Source organism: Vombatus ursinus, unplaced genomic scaffold (genome assembly GCF_900497805.2).
Source record: "Vombatus ursinus unplaced genomic scaffold, bare-nosed wombat genome assembly UNPS02015255.1, whole genome shotgun sequence".
Classification (NCBI taxonomy): domain Eukaryota; kingdom Metazoa; phylum Chordata; class Mammalia; order Diprotodontia; family Vombatidae; genus Vombatus; species Vombatus ursinus.
In genome coordinates, this window is record NW_020955033.1 from 33,957,075 (window position 1) to 33,978,643 (window position 21,569).

Consider the following 21,569-nt stretch of genomic DNA (forward strand, 5'->3'; position numbering starts at 1 on the left):
TCCTCATCTGCAGAATGGGTGGGGTTGGGCTTAATGACCTCTGATGTCCCTTCCACCTTTAAATTTGTTAAGCTGTGTTTGGTGTGAAAGTGAGAAAGTGTAGAATCATTACTTAATAAATTATTAAATTGGTTACTTTATATAAAGGAGGCAAATGTATGAAAGTATTTGCAAGCACTCATTAATAGTTGAGAATGTCAGTGATTTTGATCAACACATGGTCCTCTTCCGGAAGCCATATGTGAACTGAACCAATAAAGGAAGTATTCATTACAATTAACAATGTGCAAAGAGCACTCATTTGCTGCATTAAAATAAGCAGACTGAAATGGTGGATAGACCTTTAGTCTGTTCATATTTATAGAAATGTGTTTGTGGTTGGGGGCAGGGAAGAACTAGGATCTAAGGAGATGACTTAGATTGCCTCTTAAGATGATTGGGAGAAATCCTAACAAATTGTGACATGTGCATGTGATAGCATGTTATTGCACTATAAAGAATGATGAAGGAAATGATTTCAGGGGATTCTGGGTAGTATAAACTGAGGCAGAGTGGGGAACAGAGCCAGGAAAACAGTTTGTACAAGGACAGCGACATCATAAAGACAAACAGCTTTGAAACACAAGAACATTGATCAATGCAGGGACCAGCCGTGATTCCAGAGGGCTTATGAGGAAGCACATTACTCACCTCCTGACAGAGAGGAGAGAGACATGGGGTAGAAAAAGACTTGATTTTTGGCATGCCTGTTGTGTGGATCCATTTTTATTGGTTATGCTTATTTATTACATATCTTTTTTTCTCTCTGTTTTCCTCACTTTTAATTGAGGGGTACTGGGAGAGAGGAGGAAAGTTAAACAATAAAAGTGCCCCCCAAAAGAGGGCCATTATAACATTTTTAAAATGAACAGAAAGAAATTCAGGAGGAAGCACAGACTGGCAGCATAATTTTTAAAGTAACATGGATTTATTATATATATATATTATTTATTATATATATGTGTGTGTGTATACATATGTCTGTATACAGACTGAAACAATGTGTATATATACATATACATACATATATATATACACACATTCATATTGTTTCAGTCATATCTGATTCTTTGTGACCCTATTTGGGGTTTTCTTTGCAAAGATACTGGAGTGGTTTATCAATCCCTTCTCCAGTTATTTTTTACTGATGAGGAAACTGAAGTAAAAAGGGTTAAGTGACTTGCCCAGGGTCACACAGCTAGTAAGTATCTAAGACCAGATTTGAACTCAGGTTCTCCTGACTCCAGAACCTGTGCTTTATCCGCTAAGCCACCTAGCTAGTATTCATACATAGATACATACATATATACACACACACATACATACATATATTTATGTGTATGTATGTATATGTAAATAGGTGTGCCTGTGTGTCTACATAAGTATATATGTATGGATATATGTATATCCATACACATAAATTTTGTAAAGCAATCATTATTTAGATAATGATAATAATAACTAATATTTATATGGAATTCTAAAATGTGCAAAGTGCTTTGCAATTATTATCTCACTTCATCCTCATAACAGCCCTGGGAGGTAGGTGCTATGATTATTCCCCTTTTACAGAAGAGAAAACTGAGGCAGATAGAGGTTAACTGACTTGCCCAGGGTCACATAGCTAGTAAGCATCTGAGTTGGGATAGGAACTCAGGTCTTCTTGATTCCATGTGTATGTAGCACGCTATCGATTGCACCATGGGGAGAACGTGGTTTCATATAGAATCTTCTTGTTATGTTCTGTTATGTGCATGAAAATGCCCCTTTTTGTGTTTAAAAATTTTTAAAAATTAAAACAAACAAAAAAAATCTGTTTCCCCCATCTTTTATAGCCTCCATTTGAGCCTGTTCCAGTATCTCTTGTTCCTGCAAATGGGGTACAGGTACCAGGGAAGAAGCCAGTTTGGAAAGCAGTTAATTGTAAGTAAGCTACCATATAATCAAACTTCACTTTACCTGTCTCTTCATCTTTTTTGGGGGGGGGAGGTGGGAGGGTCACACTATGTGTATACAAAACCAGTAATGATTGCATTAGTTCCTAAGAAAATCCACATGTGAGTGTATTAAAAACGCACTCTCTTTTTCTTTATCATTTGCCACATACTTGAGAAATAAAAGAAATTGGGTTCAAAAGACTTTGTTTCTTATCAAGCATATGACAAATTTCTTTGATTTAGGGACTGGTATTCTGAATCTGCTTAAAAGTCAAAAGTAATCTGGGAAATGGGCATGAAATCCATTTATGAAATACTGATTCAATTATGTCAAGTACTAAAGTTGACACAAGGATAGATTTTCATGGTAGGTTTCCTCTGCAAATAAGGTGGCCTCATTGTTGAGGAGATGGTTCTCATAAGGAATATGGTCCTTCTGGCCCTTGTTAGCAGCCCTAAACAAATTACTCCATATATATATATCCTATAGATAACCAACAGGGGCTCCCATTTTATGACTAAGTTCCATAAAATGGTGGAAAGAGGATCTTCCAGCAGTTATCATACTTTTGCCCCTTCGTTACCACACTGTTATTAAATTTAGACTGTGCTGCAAGAAGGGAGATGATCATGTAGCCACTGATGTGGGGCACCCATTTTATATGGTGTACCCTCTTCTAGTCAGTCTGCCTGATTCTTAGAAAGTTCCCAGGATTTCAGAGTTGGAAAAGACTTTAAAGCCTGTTCAGGTCAATCCATACCTTCACAAGAATCCACTCTGTCATGTATTTGACAAGGAGTCATCTAGCCACCGATAGAAGACCTTCTAGTAAGGAGGAATCCCACTTTGGAATAACACCAACTATTAAGGAGTTTCTTTTTATATCCCGTTTAAATCCAAATCTGTCTCTCTGCAGTTTCCACCCATTCATTGTTACTAGTTCTGCCCTCCAGGATCAAACAGAAGAAATATTAAACTATTTAATTTGAGTTTCCATATATAAAGCACTTTGCAAATCTTTAAGTGCCCTGTAAATGCTAGCCATTATTATTACTACTACTAATAATGATTTCTTTTTATTTAATTCTTTTTTTTTTAATTTTAGGCAATTGGGGTTAAGTGACTTGCCCAGGGTCACACAGCTAGTAAGTGTTAAGTGATCTGAGGCCGAATTTGAACTCAGGTCCTCCTGACTTCAGGGCTGGTACTCTATCCACTGCGCCACTTAGCTGCCCCGTAAAGAACATTTCAATGCTTTTTTTTTTTTTTTTTTGCTTTTTGGTGAAGCAGTCGGGGTTAAATGACTTGCCCAGGGTCACACAGCTCATGTCATGTCAAGTGTCTGAGGCTGGATTTGAACTCAGATCCTCCTGACTCCAAGGCCAGAGCTGGATCCACTGTGCCACTTGACTGCTCTAATAATAATTTCTTTTTAAAAAATTAAAATCAACACTGCACAACATACTCAGCTTGCTTGTTCCTTATTTATTTAGATGAATAAATTTTATGAATGAAGGATTGACCATTTTCAGTCACTCCCTCTGAATTTTCCCAAGTATTCTTTGACCTTTCATTCTCATTGACATTTCCTCTTATGGCCAAAGGTATTGTGCGCTCATAGGCATGTATAGAACTCTGTAGGTATGTTGGTTCACCCTGTAGTAACCATTATTATTGGTCTTTCCTCCTCTACCCAGGAGAAAGACCAATGCTAATGTTTCTCACAGGGTTTGCCATATATTCTGTTCTTCCTGTTCAAGTAGAACAGGTCTAATAGATGGTTATAACCAGCCTAGATCCAGGAATTCACTGACCTCTGCTTTGACCATCAATGCAAGACCAGGGAAAGGACATCCATCTTGCCCCAAAGGGTATCTCTTCTCCTTTACTGAAATTCTGATAATCAGATAAATATTGCTTTTGCTATTCTTTGGTAGCAATCTGCTGCCCTTTGGTGGCAAGAAAAATCCCTATGATTCTTAGCCAAGGTTTCCTTCTCAGACCACTACTCCATTGTCCTTCATAACCAATCATGTCATATCTATCCTTATGGTGTCTGTATCCCACTCTTTCCTACCCTAACTTTGTGCCCTCTGGACCTGCCATTCTGTTATTAACAAGCTCCCCTTTCCTTTAGACCTGTGGCCTACCCCTACAAATTACTTGTATATTTCATATTTGCTTCTATGTATGCATGTTGTTTTTCCCCAGTAGAATGTAGGATCCTTGAGGGCAGGGGCTGTGTATACCCTTGGCCCCTAGAATACTGCCTGGTACTTGGTAGTTTTTTAATACATGAACATCAAATTGAATTCACTTCTTCCCCTAAGCATTCCCTGAGCCACTGTCTTCCTAAAATGTAGCTCTTGGAACTCAATACAGTACTACAGATGTGATCTACCAGTGGTGTTATCAGCTTCATCTTTCTGTGCAGCCCAAGATTCTGATGCTTGAGAGACACTGAGTCTAGCTATTAGATGTGCCCGATTTTAACACTATTTTGGTGGCAAGTTGGAATATGTGTCCAGGAACACACAGCAAGAGGTAAAAACTAAGAGGCGCAAGTGGAATAGAAATGGGATGTTTGAGCAATAGTGACAGGATTGTTCAACTTAAATTCATTGGTTTAAGTCTGATGGCCCTTGGGTTCATGCGAACTCTCTGACTGTTCACCTAGCTAGATGGGTAGGTGGAATGCTTTATATAGTGTTGGGGGCACCATTTGACAAATGGCTCATGATATGTCCTCATGTCCTTTGCTCACATTTTCAGCCAACAGTTGTCTTGACTGTGGATTAGATAAAGACACTCCATCAGTGGCAGAAGAGTTGTCCTTTGAGGTTTCTTTCTCAGAGTCCATCACAGAGATTCCCAAAGAAAAAGAAGGTCTTAAATCACAAAGGTTTAAAAAAGAAGATTCTTCTTTAACTGTAAGTAGTACCCCTCATGTTTATGCTATTATCTGTTCTCTATACAACTAGCAGACTGTGACCTCTGACAAATCACCTCATCCCTCTTTGCCTCATTTTCCTCCTCTGTAAAATGATGGAGTTAGACTAGATGGCTTTTCAAGTCCCTTCTTTCTATGGTTCTAATTTCCTGCTGGATTCCCTGTAGGGCAAAGAGCAGGATATTTGTTATATGTGTGTGTTTGTGTGTGGGTGTTTAAGAATTTCTCATTCTGAAAAGGGCCATCCTGCTTAGCTTTTCCATTTTCCAGCCTTTTCCTGTAATATATGAACCATATTCTTTTTTGCAATGTAAACAGGAATAATGTTCTGATTAGGTCAGTAAACAGTTCAATGCTCCCATAGAAAAACACGCTTGGCTTCCTATGGGGACAGTTAAAACAAGAGGAAATAGAAATGGTATATTACTGTAACACTGTTACTCTTATCCAGAATTCATCTATCCTGTAACTTCACCTGTATAAAACACTGTCAAGGGCCAGGAAGCAAACTAAATATAGGTATCTGAGTGACCAAAATAGATTTCCCCAAAATCCATGTTCTAAGGCTTAAGGACATCATATGTGAGAGAACCTCTCAAAACCCACACTCAGAACTTAGTTACTTATATTTTACATGCAGTATCTTTTTTTTTTGCAATTATATGTAAAAACAATTTTTATTATTTCTTTTTAAATTTGGAGTTACAAATTCTCTTCCTCCCTTCCCTCTCCCTGAGACAGCAAGCAATTTGACATAGGTCATACTTTATGTGTAGTTCTAACAAACTTGTTTGATATGTCCTAGATAGAAGAGATGACATCATTTACTCTTTCTAGGGTGGATGACTTGGAATTTAGAGGGCAGAAATTTTAAGTAATCACTTTAAATGATTGTGTGACTAGAAAAATTACGTTTTAACAGAACTTTCACTCTAGCAACAAAAAAACTAGTCATTAAGAATACTTAATTAAATTAGGAAGAGACCATTTAGAACAGTTCTTCCCTAGCAGCCACAAACCAAATGAGTTCCTCCCTTGGCCAGTCCTGTCCTGTTCTTCCTTGGGTATCATTCCCCCCAGCAGTGGAATCACAGTATTAATTTCATTCCCACTTCCCCGCCAAAGGGCCAGTGTCCTAGTGTCTCTCCCACTCTCTCCTATGAACCTGTTACTCATGATCTCATTGAAATAAGCTTACCCTTCCAGCTACATATCACAGCTTCTTCATATCTCATTCCGTATAATTTGTGTCCTGTCGTTCCACAATTTCCAAAAAAGGATATAGTGAACATATTGGAAGTCTCCATTGGTTCCATTCACATTTTATGTTTATCGGTGTCCATCCATTACCCCCTCATTCTTTCCCTGTGACTGGCCACCTCCATTTTCAGTTATATGTGTGTTACCATTACTCACATGTAAGTCATTACTGTTGATATGCTGTAGCTTACTTGCACCTATGGAGACAGCCAGGTGGTGCAGGGAATAGAGCACAGAACTTAGAACCTAGAAGACCTGAGTTCAGATCCTACTAGCTGTGTTCAGATGCTTACTAGCTGTGTGACCTTGAGTAAGTTACTTAACCTGTGTCTGCCTGTTTCCTCATCTATAAAATGGTTAATGATAGCACTTATTTCCCTAGGTGGTTGTGAGAATCAAGAGAGACAATATTTGAAAAGTAGTTTGCAAACCTCACAGTGCTATAAACATGATAATTATTATTATTATTATTATTACTTATTTGTCATTGTTGAGTCATTTTTCAGTCGTGTCCAATTCTTTGTGACTCCCTTTGAGGTTTTCTTGGCAAAGGTATTGGAGTGGTTTGTCATTTCCTTCTCCAGCTCATTTTGCAGGTGAGGAAACTGAAGCAAACCGGCTTAAGTGATTTGCCCAGGATCATACAGTTAGTAAGTGTCTGAGGCCAGATTTGAATTGGGAAAGATGAATCTTCTAACTCCAGGCCCGGCACTCTATGCACTGTGCCACCTAGCTGCCCCTTTATTGCCTATAGTGCAATGTAAAATGTTGCAATTAAATCCAAAAAACTTAATACTTCTAAATAAGCATAAAGATTATCTCCCAAAGGTCTTTAGAACATGCCTGTTTATCATCTGTCTATGGAGTGATGTGCCATCCAGAATTTTAATGAGCAAAATCCTCTTTGCTATTTTAATATCATTTCAGGAGATTGAGGGCCTGTGAAGTGGGAGACAGAGAAAAATCCAAATTTTTTATTTACAGTATGGAGAGAATGTGCCTTCTGTACCTCTTGTTCTATGGTTGATTATGCTAGCATTTCTGCCAGGGTATTCAGGGGGGCCAGAAGGCAGGGCTGCTGCTGGTTTATCAACATTTTGATAGATGTAGAAACTGGTTATCAACCAGTATGGCCTGGGTAGAGTGGGGAGACTCCTGTTCATCATATGCCGATCAAAGTGGATAAGTTAGAAAAGTACTTTAAGGTAAGAGATGGGTGAAGTGTTAGAGGTACAAGCCAGTAGCATCTGTGGCTTTTGGTTTTGGTCTTCATCCCTGGCCTCAGCTCACGAATGTGCTTAGGTGCCTCTATCAGTTCAAGTGGATGTGCTGCCTCCACCGTACTATCATTCAACCCACCTATAGGAATAAGGAACCAAATGAAGATATCAAGTCAGATTCAGCCTGACCTTGTCTATCAGAATTGAAGGAGCTGAATTAGCTTCTGGTTTTCTGCCCCTAGAGAAGCACTTTCAGGGGCCCTGGGCAAAATCAGATCAGCCAGAGGGACACTTTGACAAAACCTCTACAATCTCTCCTTTCCTTTAAAGAAGGTTTCCGTTTTTTCAACATGCATTTGCAGAAATTCATTGTTCGAAAAAGTAGATTTGGATTAACTGAAGTAGGAGACCTGTCAGTGGAAGACATGAAGAAGATTCGCTATCTCTCTCTCATCGAATTGACAGCCTTTTATGATGCTCTGGGGATCGAACTAAAGAGGAACCGAACAGACAAAGTAAAAGGACGAGGTAATCTGAGCAATGGGTACCACTGATTCAGACACTGGGGAGCACTGCAATGAGGTATTGCTTAACTGGTTCCCTTCTTTTTCTTTCTTTCATTTTTTCTTTAACTTTGAAGAAAATGGACTTTTTGGTGTTCCACTTACTGTCCTGTTGGAAAACGATCAAAAGAAGTTCCCTGGAATTAAAGTTCCTCTTATCTTCCAAAAAGTGAGTAGAATGCAAATGTATATCATCAGTGGGACTGAGACACTATATGTTTGGTGCTTATTAAGCCTATGATTGAATGGTTACTTTGGTTTTTAGATACTATGTTTGATACTTATTAAATTCATTATTGAATTTTCACTTATGTTTGGTACTTATTAAACCTATCATTAAATTATTATTTAGGTTTTTAAATAGTATATGTTTGGTATTTATTAAACCCATTATTAAGTTATTACTCAGATTTTTAGAGAGCAGTTAGGTAGTACAATGGATAGAGCACTGGACTTGGAGTCAGGAAGACTTGAGTTTAAATTCAGCCTCCAGCACTTACTAGCTGTGTGACCCTGAGCAAATCCCTTAACCACTGTTTGTGTCGGTTTCCTCATCTGTAAAATGGGAATAATAACAGCACCTACCTCTCTGGGTTGTTGTGAGGATCACATAAGTGGATAAATGTCAAGTACTTAGGACAGTGCCTGGCTCATAAAATATAAATAGTGATATAAATATTAACTATTATTATTTTTAGATATTATATGTTAGAGGTTATTAGAACTATTATTAAATTATTACTAAGGGTTAAAAATGCAAATACCTCGTTTGTACCTAGAGCCAAAACTGATATTTCTTAATCTTATAGCACACCCTTCTTGAATTCCCACAAGAGCTCTCTTTGGCACCATTTAAATTATCTAATTTGGTTCAGTAATTCAGTAAACATTTGTTAAATGCTGATGATGTTCAAGACACAGTTAGCCAGGTACTGGGGATATGAAGCCGCCACGAGTCTCTGCTTTCGAATGGCTTATCATTTAATGAGGGGAAGCATAGTACACAAATAACTGTGATACAAGAAGAATAAGATATGGATGCGAGAAAAAGAATCCCAGACAAAGTGTTATAAGAAATTTCAGAGGGGAGGGATAGTGGAGAGATGGTAAGGTGAATACACAGTATAAGCAAAGCACAGAGGCGAGAGCAGGCAGGACAAGAATAATGGCTAGAGAGTAAGTCTACTTTGTTTTCTACTGGAATATAGAACACCTGAAAGGGAGTAAGATGCGGTAAGGCTGGATTCAGATTGTAGAGGACTTTGAATGCCGGGTTTGTAAACTTTGCATTTATTTGGTAGGCAGTGAGGAGACATAGAAAGTTGTTGAGGATAGGGGTGGCAGGAGCATTGCAGTATATTATGAAGATAACTTGAGTAGTAGGGTGAAGGATGACTTAAGAAACACATGGAATAGAAACAGGATGAACAGTTTGAAGCCTATGACTATGGTCTGGTTGAAAAGAGATTAGGGCTTAAGATATAAGGCAGCTTGTTGCAATGGAAAGAGTACTGGATTTATAGTTAAAGGATATGGGTTTGAATCTCAGCTCTGGCACTTACTGCCTTTGTTGCCTTGGGCAACTCATTTACCTCTTTGGGCCTCAGTTTTTCTCACCTGTCAGATGAAGGGATTGCATTGTTGTTGAGTCATTTTTCAGTTGTGTCCCACTCTTTGGGGTTTTCTTGGCAAAGATACTGAAATGGTTTGCCATTTCTTTCTCCATCTTATTTTATAGATGAGGAACTGAGGCAAACAGGGATAAGTGACTTGCCCACGGTCACACAGCTAGGACGTATCTGAGGCTGGATTTGAACTCATGAAGATGAGTCTTCCTGATTCTAATCCTAGTGCTCTGTCTGCTATGCCACCTACCTGCATTAGAAGGAGCCAAAAGTCCTTTCCAACTCAGTCTGTGATCCCATGAAATATGGTGATTGTAGTGGGAGTAGAGAATATGGCTGCAAGGAACTTTATCGAAGTGGGAAAAATAGGGTTTAGAAAGTGAACGGATGTATGGAGTGAAGTGTCATATGAGATGGCACAAAGACTATGAGCTTGGGGAGACTGGACAAATTATGTTGCAAACAGAAAGAGAAGAGGCTGAGGGAGGGCTAGATTTGGGTGGAGAAATTTCAGAGGTTGCAAGGACATCCAGGGGAATATCTAACAGGCAATTGGAAATATGGGTTTGGATCCCTGGGGCAAAGCTGTGAGGGAAGATGTAGAATTGGGAATCACCTGCATTGAGAGTGTAATGGAAGCTATGAGAGTGGATGAAGTCACTAAGGGAGAGAGTATAGGAAGAGAAGATAAGGGGGCCTTGGACCGAATCTTAGGAAACCCTCATGTTTATGTGGTAGGGGGATGGAGAGGAGCCAGCCAAAAAGTCAGAGAAGAAATGATCAGAAAGGTAGGAGAATCTTGAAAGTGGAATGAAACTAGAGGGAGAGGGGATGGGCCACAGTGTCATGTGACATAAAGAAATCAAGGATGGTAAAGCCAGATTTAAAAAAATATATCATATTTGATGATAAGGAGATCATTGTGATATTGCAGAGAATTATTTCAGTAACGTGGTGAGGATGGAAGTCAGATCGCAGTGGGTCAAGGGAGGCAAGAATATGGAGGGGAAAAAGAAAGAGAGTTTAACAGTGAAGAGTTGGGAACCACATGAGATGATGACTTGATGGCATTGACAAAATCATGGGAAAGGATTCACTTAGGGGAAAAAAGATACAGTGAAGATCTAGGCATATTTGCTATTTAAGGGTAGGAAACCATTAGAGAGGGAGAGAGTTAAAATATATAGAGAGAGAGTGATAATTGATTGAAGAGGTGAGGTGAAGGGTATTGGTAGAAGGATTCAGTTTAGGAAGGAAGGGGGCTGCCTCTTTCTCTTATTAGATTAGAGAGCAGATGAGGATATGGAGAAGAGGAAAGAAGTGCTGAAGGGAAGCTCAGGAGTTGAGGGAATTCATTTAGAGGCAGAGTATTGTCGTGGAAAAAGAATTGGAACTGGAGTCTAAAGATCTGAGTTCAAATCCCATTTCTTACCTTAACTATGTTATCTTGACTAAGTGACTTCACCTGTCTTTCCTCATCTACACCATGAGGACCTCAGTTTCCTCATGTATACCCTCAGGAGGTTAGACTAAATGATCTCTCAAGTTCCTACCAGCTCCAAATCTATGCACCTGCTTCCAATGAACATATAGTGACTGATACCAGATTTTCTCTACGTTTTGTTTTGCACGAAAGGAGATGGCAGGTACTTTCACAAGTTGCTTACTTTATTTTTTCCCTAATAGTTTCTCCAAATTTAATATATTTGTTGTACAGTTTAGAATAAAAGACGACGTGTTTTTGTAACCAAAGGCATTTAGCAAGTTAGTTGTTTCCGTATACAACTGCATGTTACGTTAGCCTTTAAAAATAGTTTTACATTTTGAGAGCTTATCTTCCAAATGCTGATGAGCAACAGTAAACAATTGGTTACTTGGAGCTCTTTTTTCTTAGTGTGGCTGTGACCCTCATAAAGAAATATTTTTAGGGAAGCATTTTGCAAAACATTTTTATGTTATACAAATTGTATTTGCAGGTATCCTTATTGCTTTTTAAACAATATTTCTTTTTGTTACCCAGGAGATTTTCATTGATTTGCATAACTGAATCTATAGTGACATCCAGTGGCATAGTTAAAATGTCAAAGCAGAAAAATATCCATTAATTCAAACGTTTCTAAATTTAAAATAGTACCTTTAAAATGCTGGATGAACTATTGTCATATACTCGTTAAGAACTAAAATCTTTGTAAGTTTCTTCTCCTTCTTTGCATACTGGCTCCCCAAATTGTGCCCCTGCCCAGCTGAATATCCAGCAACAACCTGAGCTTTTCCTCCTGAGTCACTTTCAAGGTACCAAATACTGAATACTTCTATTCATGCACTATATAAAAGATGGAGTTCAAAGAAACTTTATATTAAATTCAAGTCTGAGAAACCACAGTATAATACTTTCAGTTGATAACACATTCTTCCAGCTTTCAGTACTATTTTTTTGTTGCCAGATCTAGAGATGATTGTATCTTTTATCTTCCTTCCTGCTGTGAACCTGTCTCCAGAAGGACTCTAGTTACTTAACCAAAGTTTACAAGACTGGCGATAGAATTCATGCCATGACGGATGTAGCATAAGACCCCTGAAGCTTTCTTGTTAGTTTATGCTCTCATTTGGAACAACTAAATTATACGATTTTTTTAAGACATCACCATGAAAGAATTTTAATGGATCAATGAACACTGTGAAGTTTGATACAACAAAGAAAAATAACAGCAACAACAAAAAACCCACAGACATTTAAATATCTGATAAAAGTTTTGTGCGTTAACTATTAGCTGGGCAGCTGGGTGGTGCAGTGGATAGAGCAGTGGCCCTACAGTCAGGAGGACCTGAGTTCAAATTTGGCTTCAGAACTGTAACCCTGAGCAAGTCACTTCACGCTGTTTGCCTCAGTTTCCTCATCTGTAAAATGAGCTGGAGAAGGAAATGGCAAGCCATGACAGTAACTTAGCCAAGAAAACCCCAAAGGGGGTCACAGAGAGTTGGACACGACATTAACAACTCAACAACAATAACAACACGCACCATCAGTATCTCTGCCAAGAAAACTCCAAATGAGGTCACAGAGAGTCAGACGTGACTGAAACAACTCAAAAACAACAACACATTAACTATTAAGTAGGTATGAGGAAGGAAACAAGCATGTATTATCACCTTCCAGGCCCTCTACTAAGTACTTTACAGATTTTTATCTCATTTGATGCTCACAAAAAACCCTGATAGTGATAATGGTAGTAGGTGCTATCATTGTCCTCATTGAGGAAATTGAGAAAGACAGAGGTTAAGTGACTTGCCCAGGTTCACACAGCTGTTAAGTGTTATCAGGATGGATTTGAATTCAGGTCTTCCTGACTCCAAGTCCGGTGCTCTATTGACTGTGTCCACCTAGTGGCTTGATTTCTCATGTATGAGAAATGTCCTAATGATTTTATTTGTATGTAATTTTTAAAAAATAATATTGAATGACTGTTATTTAGGCAATTTTTTTTTTTCAAATCAGACGGAAGACATGTTTTTAAACACACCATTATATTTTAGCTTTTGCAGAAACTTGAAGAAACAGGTTTGGAAACAGAAGGAATTCTTCGAGTCCCAGGATCTGCGTCCAGAGTGAAGGTACCATGCATTTCCTCTGTCCCGATTGGAGATTTAAGTTCAGTTCGTACTTGGGTCATTTCTAGAGTTACCTGTTTTATTTGAATTTGATGGGACGTGGATAAAAACAATAATGCTAAGACTTGGCATGGCATTTAACCCTTATAGTTTATAAATCTGTAATTGCATTACTTGATTTATCTCATCTTATTTGTCAAATCCACATTCAGTTCAATCCAATTCAGCTGTTGTCCAGTTTCAATTGTGTCTCACTTCATGACCCCACTTTGGGTTTTCTTGGAGAGGATACTGGAGTGCCTTACCATTTCCTTCTCCGGCTCATTTTACAGATGAGAAAACTGAGGCCAACAGGCTTAACTGACTCACCCAGGGTCACACAGCTAGTAAATGTCAGAGGCCAGATTTAAACTCAAGAAGATGAGTCTTTCTGACTCCATGCTGGGCACTCTATTTGCTGCAACACTTAGCTGCCCGATTTAACTTTGAAATACCTTTTATATTATATGCAAGGTAGGCTGTGTGTATGCAAATGCAAAACAGTCTTTGCCTTCAAGAAGCCTATATCCAACTGGCAGAATAGGATATACTCAGGTAAGTGAATATAAAATCATTTCCGTAAGCTAGAGAAAATTAAACTAGAAACCTTAGGATTAGATATTTGTTCTGCAGACATGGGGACCAGACTGTTGCCTTGGGTCCCTTATGTGTATTCAAAAACACATCCTACAACAAACTCCTCTGAGGCTTAGTCTTAATTTTATAATCAGGGGCCATAAGAATGATTTTATTTTTATAAAAACTGGAGTTTTCAGTTGCTGCTTTGTGTGTAATATACTTTCAAGTTAGAAACGTTTCTGTCTTCTATGAAGTTAGTAAATATTTTATAATGCCACTTTGTTTCTATCATTTGCTTTAATTTGATTTCTCCATTAACTTTGGAGGGTGGCTTTATAGTGATCTTGAGTGGCAAAAATCACATTCACTCATGCAACTTTTTTTTAAATAGAATTTTATTTTTTTCCAATTACATGTAAAGATAGTTTCAGCATTCATTTTTATAAGATTTTGAGTTATAAATTTTTCTCCTTTCCTCCCCCACCTTCTCCCCAGGATAGCAAACGGTCTGATATAGGTTATTCATGTGCAATCGTGTTAAACATATTTCTACGTTAGTCATGTTGTAAAAGAAGAAATAGAATAAAAGAGAAAAACCATGAAGAAAAAAAAGTGAAATTGTATGCTTCAGTCTTCATTCAGACTTCATAATATTTTCTCTGGATGTGGATAGCATTTTCCATCATGAATCCTTTGTAACTGTCTTAGATCATTGGGTTGCTGAGAAGAGCTGAGTCTATCATAGTTGATCATCACACAGTGTTGCTGTTACTATGTACAATGTTCTCCTGGTTCTCATGCAACAGTTTTAAAACCCCTGTTCTCAGTAGGAAAAATCTGGACCCTCTAGGGCATAGTTGCTACTTTCTTTTCCTTTGGTACGAGTGAAGATCTAATTAAAGGAAGATGTACCTATGAAGGAAAAGCCCCTCTCATTAAGTCTAGCTTTATGAACGTTCCCCTTTTATATATAGGATTCAGGATCCTGAGAAAGGAGGAGTGATCGCAGCTGATGGAGGGTCACAGAAAACCAGTGGGAGGTGGGGAGTATATACTTATTTTGGTTCTCAAGCTAAGTACAGAGAATTTGTAGAACTGAAGGGATATCCCTTCTTCAATTCTGCTGTTATGTACTTATAAGAATTTGTATTTGTAGGGGAATTAATAGGGCAGCTAGGTGGCATAGTGGATAGAGTGCCAGACTTGGAGTCAGGAAGACTTGAGTTCAAATTCACACTCTGTGTGACCCTGGGCAAGTCCCTAAACCCTGTTTGCCTCAGTTTCCTTATCTGTAAAATGAGCTGGAGAAGGAAAGGGCAGACTACCTTAGCACTTTTGCCAAGAAAACCCCAAATGGGGTCATGAAGTGTCGGACAGGACAGAAATGATTCAACAACAACAACAACAATAAAGGGTTGGATTAATAGAATAATAAAAGACACTATATGGCACTTGAAGATTTGTAAAGCACTTTATGTAGATTATCTCATATGCATCTCACAACCAACCACCTTGTGAAGTGCATATGAGATAATCTACAAAAAGTGCTTTACAACAACTTTGTGAGGTGGGTGCTATTATTATCCCCATTTTACAGATGAGGAAACTAAGCCTGAAATAGGTTAAATCAAGGGTTCTTCACTTTTTTGTGTTGTAGATCCCTTTTGTAGCCTGGTAAAGTGAATCCTATGGAGAAGCCCTCCTCAGTATTTTGTTTCTTAATGCATAAAATAAAATACATAAGATTACTGAAGAAAATAATTATTTTGACATAGTTTTCAAAGGATTTTTTTAAGAGACCATGAATCTAAGGTTAAGAACCTTTGGCTTATATGATAACCAAGAAAACCAATTATATTGAAATAAATTTAATCAAAATATGTATTTTTAAAAGTTCTTGGATCCCAGGTTAAGAACCCCTGGGTTGAATGATTTGTTTCTTGCAGCTAGCAAGTATAAGAGACAGGTTTTGAACTCAGGTCACCTTGACTCCAAATCCAGCTTTCTGTCCTCTTTGTCACCTGCCTGCCTATAAATTGTGACTAGATACTATTCTTTTTTGGGGCTTTTAAACCATGGTATAGGCCAGGGGTACAAATTATAAGGCAAGATAAAGAAAGAAATGTTCCTGAAAGAAAAGCCCCCATAAATGTCAGCTTTGTGAGGCCTCCACTCTGAAGGTATGCGTACATGAAGAGTTTGTTGTTAGGCACAAGCTACTTTTGAAGACAGGAAAATGGACTAGATTGTGTCCTAAAGTCTAGGTCTATAGTTTCTGTAAAGCATATGCGTGAATCATGAATCTTGACCCCATAGGTTCTTATACAGAAGTCTGAAGGAAAGCACTGGAAAAGGAGGAGGAAAGAGAGAGAGAGGGAGTCAGTCCGTAATAGGCACGTTCTAAATTTACAGATGAAAGATAACGCTTTCGAGTTCAATCTTGGTTTGTTTCAGTCTGTCTAATCAGGCAACCAATCAGAAGTCAAGGAAACAAGTTTCCTAAGCAGAACCAGATCCTATCTTTCTAAGCCTTCATATATTATTGTGACATTTGGATTTGCAGACATTCCAACTGGTTCAGGCTGTGTGTGTGTGTGTATGTGTGTGTTTAGAAAAAAAACACAACATGTGGATGTGATTAAAAATCTCTTTCCTTTTTATAACTAAGTGCAGAAGACGTAATACAAGACATCTTATATATGTGCGTTATGGCACATTATAAACATTTCATGGACAATCACAACTTACTCCTAAGCTTTTGTTTGAAAATGCTTACAAATCTTACTTTTAAGTGGGGTTAATGATTCTCCAGTGCCAGATTCTTTGTGGCTACTTTTACACAAGTATATTCCTGAGCTATGGTCAACATGAAAATGCCCGTGTTTTAAAAGCAACCCTTCTCTACTGATGTATTTAATAATGTTCAGGTTCTTTATTTCACCCTTCTGATTCAAAAGGAGAATGTAATCCAGCTATTCTAATCATTTGGGATCCAAAAAAGCAAATAGGAAGATGTTTGAGAGAACAATGTAGAGGAGCAAAAGGGAAAAAAAATGTTATTAGAAAGGAATTGTAACCTTATATCCTAAATATTGAATAACTCTGGATTGCTTTTCCTTAGCCAGACTTTTTATTAAATTATGTGTAACTGCATTTCTTAGTCTTCTAGTCACAAGTGGAGAACATAAGCAGTGTATTTTTAAATAAAATACATAAGATTTTAAGTCTCCATTTTTCTTGGTAGGTTCAAATTCAGCCAGTATAATGACACCAAAAACATGGTTTCTAAAATGTACCACTGTAAAATTCTTGCCTAGTTTTTTAATATATTAAAAACTTCATTAAAAAATTACTGGAAGGCTGGTGCAGAGGGGAAATCACTGGTTTCAGCCAGACAGGATGTGCAGATGCCAAGTCAATCCTGATTTGTGAGGCCTGCACTAGTTGGAAGCAGTTAAAAGCTTTTTCTTTTTCAGTGACTTTCTTCTTAATAAAGGAAGGACACTTGAACTAAGCACCGGGGAAATATATTTTATGGAAGAGGGTCGAATATGTGATCTGTGAGATTTTCTTCATTCTAGGTTTCAGTATTTCTCAGGATGGACTGTTTTCTAATCATTTTAGCTGCTATATTGGTTTCCTTGTTATTACATCTAAAGATGCAGGCTCTTGCAACATTTACTCAAAAAAAACCCAACCTAACAAACAACCTTTCTCACAAACGAAAGCAACATTTTTTTTTCTCTTAGGGGTGACTTAAGTTCATGAATTTCTTGGTCTCCTAGTCTCATTAACCTTGAACAGATAACATGATATCCTTCACAATTCCCCTCTGCTTTTTTTTTCCCTTCTGTTTGGCAAAATACAGTTTTTGCACCTGGTTCAGCTGTCTCCAGACTTTAAGCTGGGCCAACATTCTGCTATGGCAGAAACAAAGGACGGTTGGTTTTCTTTCTGTTAATTAAAAAAAAAAAAAAGAACAGCCCCATGGTATCCTTGGTACTTCTGTTGTTGTTTGAATTCTCCAGACATCCACAGTTTATGTGCTATTTAAAAAAAAAAACAAACTGCTTCTCCCATTATTACCCCATTTTACAGATTAGGAAACAAAGGCAGAGGTTTGATTTGCCTATGATTGCATTGTTGGACTTTGAACCCAGGTCTTCAGATTCCAAATCAGATGTTGCTACTGCACCACATTTCTCCTTTATTCCATTGCCTTAGAACAGACTTTCTAGATAACGGATGGCAGGAATGGAGCTCTTTTTAAAGCAATCTTTCTGCCTGTTATTCTTTTCAGTGACTATGTAGTGTAATGGAGTAAGGAAGACCTAAGCTGAGCTCCCTCCTGAGAACATACTAGTTCCATGACCACAGACAAGTCTCAGTGCCTCAAACAGCTAAGACTATAAGTTATAGATGATTTTTTAAAATTTATTTTTAACATTCATTTTAAAAAATGAGTTCCAAATTTTCTCCCTCCACTGAGAATGAAAGCAATATGATATCAATTATACATGTGAAGTCATGCAAAACATATTTCATATTAGCCATGTTGCAAAATATCCCCAAAACAATCAAAGCAAGAAACATAAAGAAAGTGGAAATAAAAGTTTGCTTCAGTCTGCATTCAGAATTCATCATATCTCTCTCTGGAGGTATATAGCTTTTTTCATATTAATTATCTCAAGTCATTACAGATGATTTATTTATCCTGCATTGGTAGAATGAGTTTCCACTTAGAAAGTTCCCTAAACCTGTGAAATCTTCTGTGAAATCCTCCCCACAAGGATATCTGCTTTATAAAATATATTGACCGTTGTTTGAATGCGTAGTGATCTATCTTATCTCTGTTGGCTTGAAAGTTTCTCAGGGACATAAATCAAATCTTCACGATTCTAAAGAGTCCAAGTACCAAGCCATTTTTCTGCTGTATTTCAAACATTTCATATGTCTGCTGATTGAAATTAGGATGTAGTGGCAAAAGACAGGGAGCTATAGAGCAAATTGGTCACCATTTGACAAAGTGCCTAGCACATAGTAGGTGCTTAATAAATTTAAAAAATTTTTTTTAGTTGAAAGCAGATCACATGTGGCTTAAAATTAGATACACCCCTGAGGAAACTTGGTTGGAATTGTCCATAAGCTAATTATTATCAGCCTCTCTGTTCTAGTCACCTTCTCATGGAAATCAGGATCTTTGGAGGGACTCTCCTCATGTTTGTTTAAGGCAAAGCCGTGTATTCTATTAATCTCATGATAACATAAGCAGTAAGGCACAAGATTGACTTTGGGGGGGGGAAGCATTAGAAAAAAGGTGACAAGTAAAAGTGGGTATCCTGAATATAAACCAGTCAGGCCTATTAGACTTTTTTAGAGGCCAAATAATCTTTGAAAACCATTTTCAAGATTTAAAAAGCCAGAAGAGGCTTTTTAAGTTATGAAAGCTCAGACACTCAAGAAAAAAAAAAAACCCAACACATGTGGAAGAGGCCTGTATGTCTTGGCTGAAAAAACTGCCAGCACCACTCCTGGAATATGTCATTATTCTACGTGTGCAGAAAGAAGTAATATCATCTTTATTGGGCATGTTCCCATTCTGTATGTGAACCATCTGAGGGACATACTTTCTTGCTTGAGGCTAGAAAAGGAAGAGGGGAAAGGGAAAGGGAAGCTTTGTCCAAGCCCAGAGCATTTGCTTTGTGGGAAGAGAAGGTATTTTGCCAAGACCACTGAAATGAAATTATGGTCAGAGTGAAAAGAAGTATGTATTTATATAGAATTAGTCATGCTTTCAAAATTGTTTTTTTTCTCCAAGAAACTATTAGAACACCCATAAAAGATATTCATTTAGAAATTATTATTCAGATACTGTCATTTTCAAATACCAGTACACAAACCTGTAATATAGATGGGCTTAGTATTGCAGGTGACCAGCCACTGGGGAGGCATCTGAGAGCATAGAATAGGTACCGATAAACTAGAGGAAAACATGAGCCAGCTGTTGGAGCAGAGGATGCCAGTACCAGGGATAGCATAGTTCCTATGTATAGGAGCTATGCCTATATTTAGGGGTAGATGTGATCTGTTTGAGCTGGACAATTAAGCACAGGATTGGAATCCAGAAGGACATAGTCAGGTAAATGAACCATAGAAGATACCAAAGTGGGACTGGGGTGGAGGGTTGTGCTGGGAAGGAACATGACTAGGGAGAAGAAAAGTGGCTAAGGAGGATACAGTTCAGGTTAGTTGGGAATGTTCGGAAGTGTAAGACAGGAAGTCTGAGCCTGGGAAACAACGTGCTTTGGGGAGAACTGGGGAGCAGAGAGAGGAGGCAAAATCAGAATCAAGAAGGGCCTGAGTCAAGAATCTAAGGCTAAAGTCTGAAAACTAGTGCCTTAGTGTCAGAGTTAGAGCTCAAGGACAGAAGGGAACTAGAACAGTTGTCAAATTGCTTCAACAAAACAAAGTCTGACTATTCCCTTTTTAAAGGAGCAGTGGTCTGACCTTGGGCAATCAGGATTTTAAAAGCTCTTTACTCTAGGGGAGCCATGTGGGGCCTGACCCTAACCCCTGTTGAAAATAGCAGTTCAGAATCCTTGTGTCACTTGGAAAGGGAAAGGGATAAGCATTTATATAGGACCTACTGTGTGCCGGGGCAACTAGGCGGTGCAGTGGATAGAGGACTGGGCTTGGAATCAGAAAGCTTCGTCTTCCTGAGTTCAAATTTGGCCTCAGACTCTTACTATATGTGTGACCTTGGGCAAGTTACTTCACCCTGTTGGCCTCAGTTTCCTCATCTGTAAAATGAGCTGGAAAAGGAAATGGCAAACCACTCCTGTATCTTTGCCAAGAAAAACCCAAACGAGGTCATGGTGAGTCTGAAACGACCGAACAATAACAACATGTTCCAGGCATTGTGCTAAGCAGTTTACGGATATTGTCTCATGTGATCCTCACCACTAATCTGGGTGCTATTATTATCCGCACTTTACAGTTGAGGAAACCGAGGCAGACGGAAGTTGACTTGCCCAGGTTCACCCAACAAAGTGTCTGAGATCCGATTTGAACTCAGGTCTTCCTGACCGTAGTCAGGCCCAGTGCTCTATCCAAAAAAAAAATGACCTTTGTTAATGACATAGCACAGAGGGAGGGGAAAGGGGAAATGTTGAAGGGCAGTCATTGAACATTTGACTGTTTCCTTTGGCTGCAGAACCTCCGCCAAGAGCTTGAAAGCAAATTTTATGAAGATACATTTGATTGGGACCAAGTGCGCAACAACGATGCAGCAGGACTGCTAAAGATGTTTATCAGAGACCTGCCCAGCCCTCTCTTCACTGTGGAGTATCTGCCTGCCTTCATTGCTTTAGTGGAAAGTAAGTGAAAACAGCATCTCAGCATAAATAAACCACATGCCACAGCGTGAAGCATGAAGCAAAGAAAGTTAACTGATGAGACATGACCTATGAAATAACGTGGTGAAAAACACATTTGCAGGAAAGCATCTCCCCCCCCTTCTTTTTATAAATTTCTAGTTACTTGGGGGTATTTGTTGTAATAATAATAGTAGCAACAGCAGCAGCTAGCATTTATATAGCATTTTAATGTTTGCAAGCTGTTTTATCTAATTTGTTCCTCACAACAACCCTGTGATTTTTTCAGATAAGGAAACTGAGTCAGACAGAGGTTGAGTGACTTGTCCAGAGTCACACGGCTAGTAAGTATGTGAGACAGGATTCAAACTCAG

At 38.4% G+C, this 21,569-nt stretch overlaps 1 protein-coding gene across 6 annotated transcripts in view; it reads left to right on the plus strand.

Annotated features, from left to right (window-relative positions):
* LOC114031914 (rho GTPase-activating protein 28-like) overlaps positions 1–21,569 on the plus strand; it is a 192,690-nt gene that overhangs the window by 143,267 nt on the left and 27,854 nt on the right. For all 6 annotated transcript variants that reach the window (XM_027847117.1, XM_027847116.1, XM_027847120.1 and 3 more), the window contains exons 4-9: positions 1,875–1,962; positions 4,750–4,907; positions 7,770–7,935; positions 8,048–8,139; positions 13,130–13,207; positions 21,036–21,198. In XM_027847117.1, the coding sequence (XP_027702918.1) occupies positions 1,875–1,962; positions 4,750–4,907; positions 7,770–7,935; positions 8,048–8,139; positions 13,130–13,207; positions 21,036–21,198 (745 nt within the window). The remainder of the gene's footprint in view (positions 1–1,874; positions 1,963–4,749; positions 4,908–7,769; positions 7,936–8,047; positions 8,140–13,129; positions 13,208–21,035; positions 21,199–21,569) is intronic.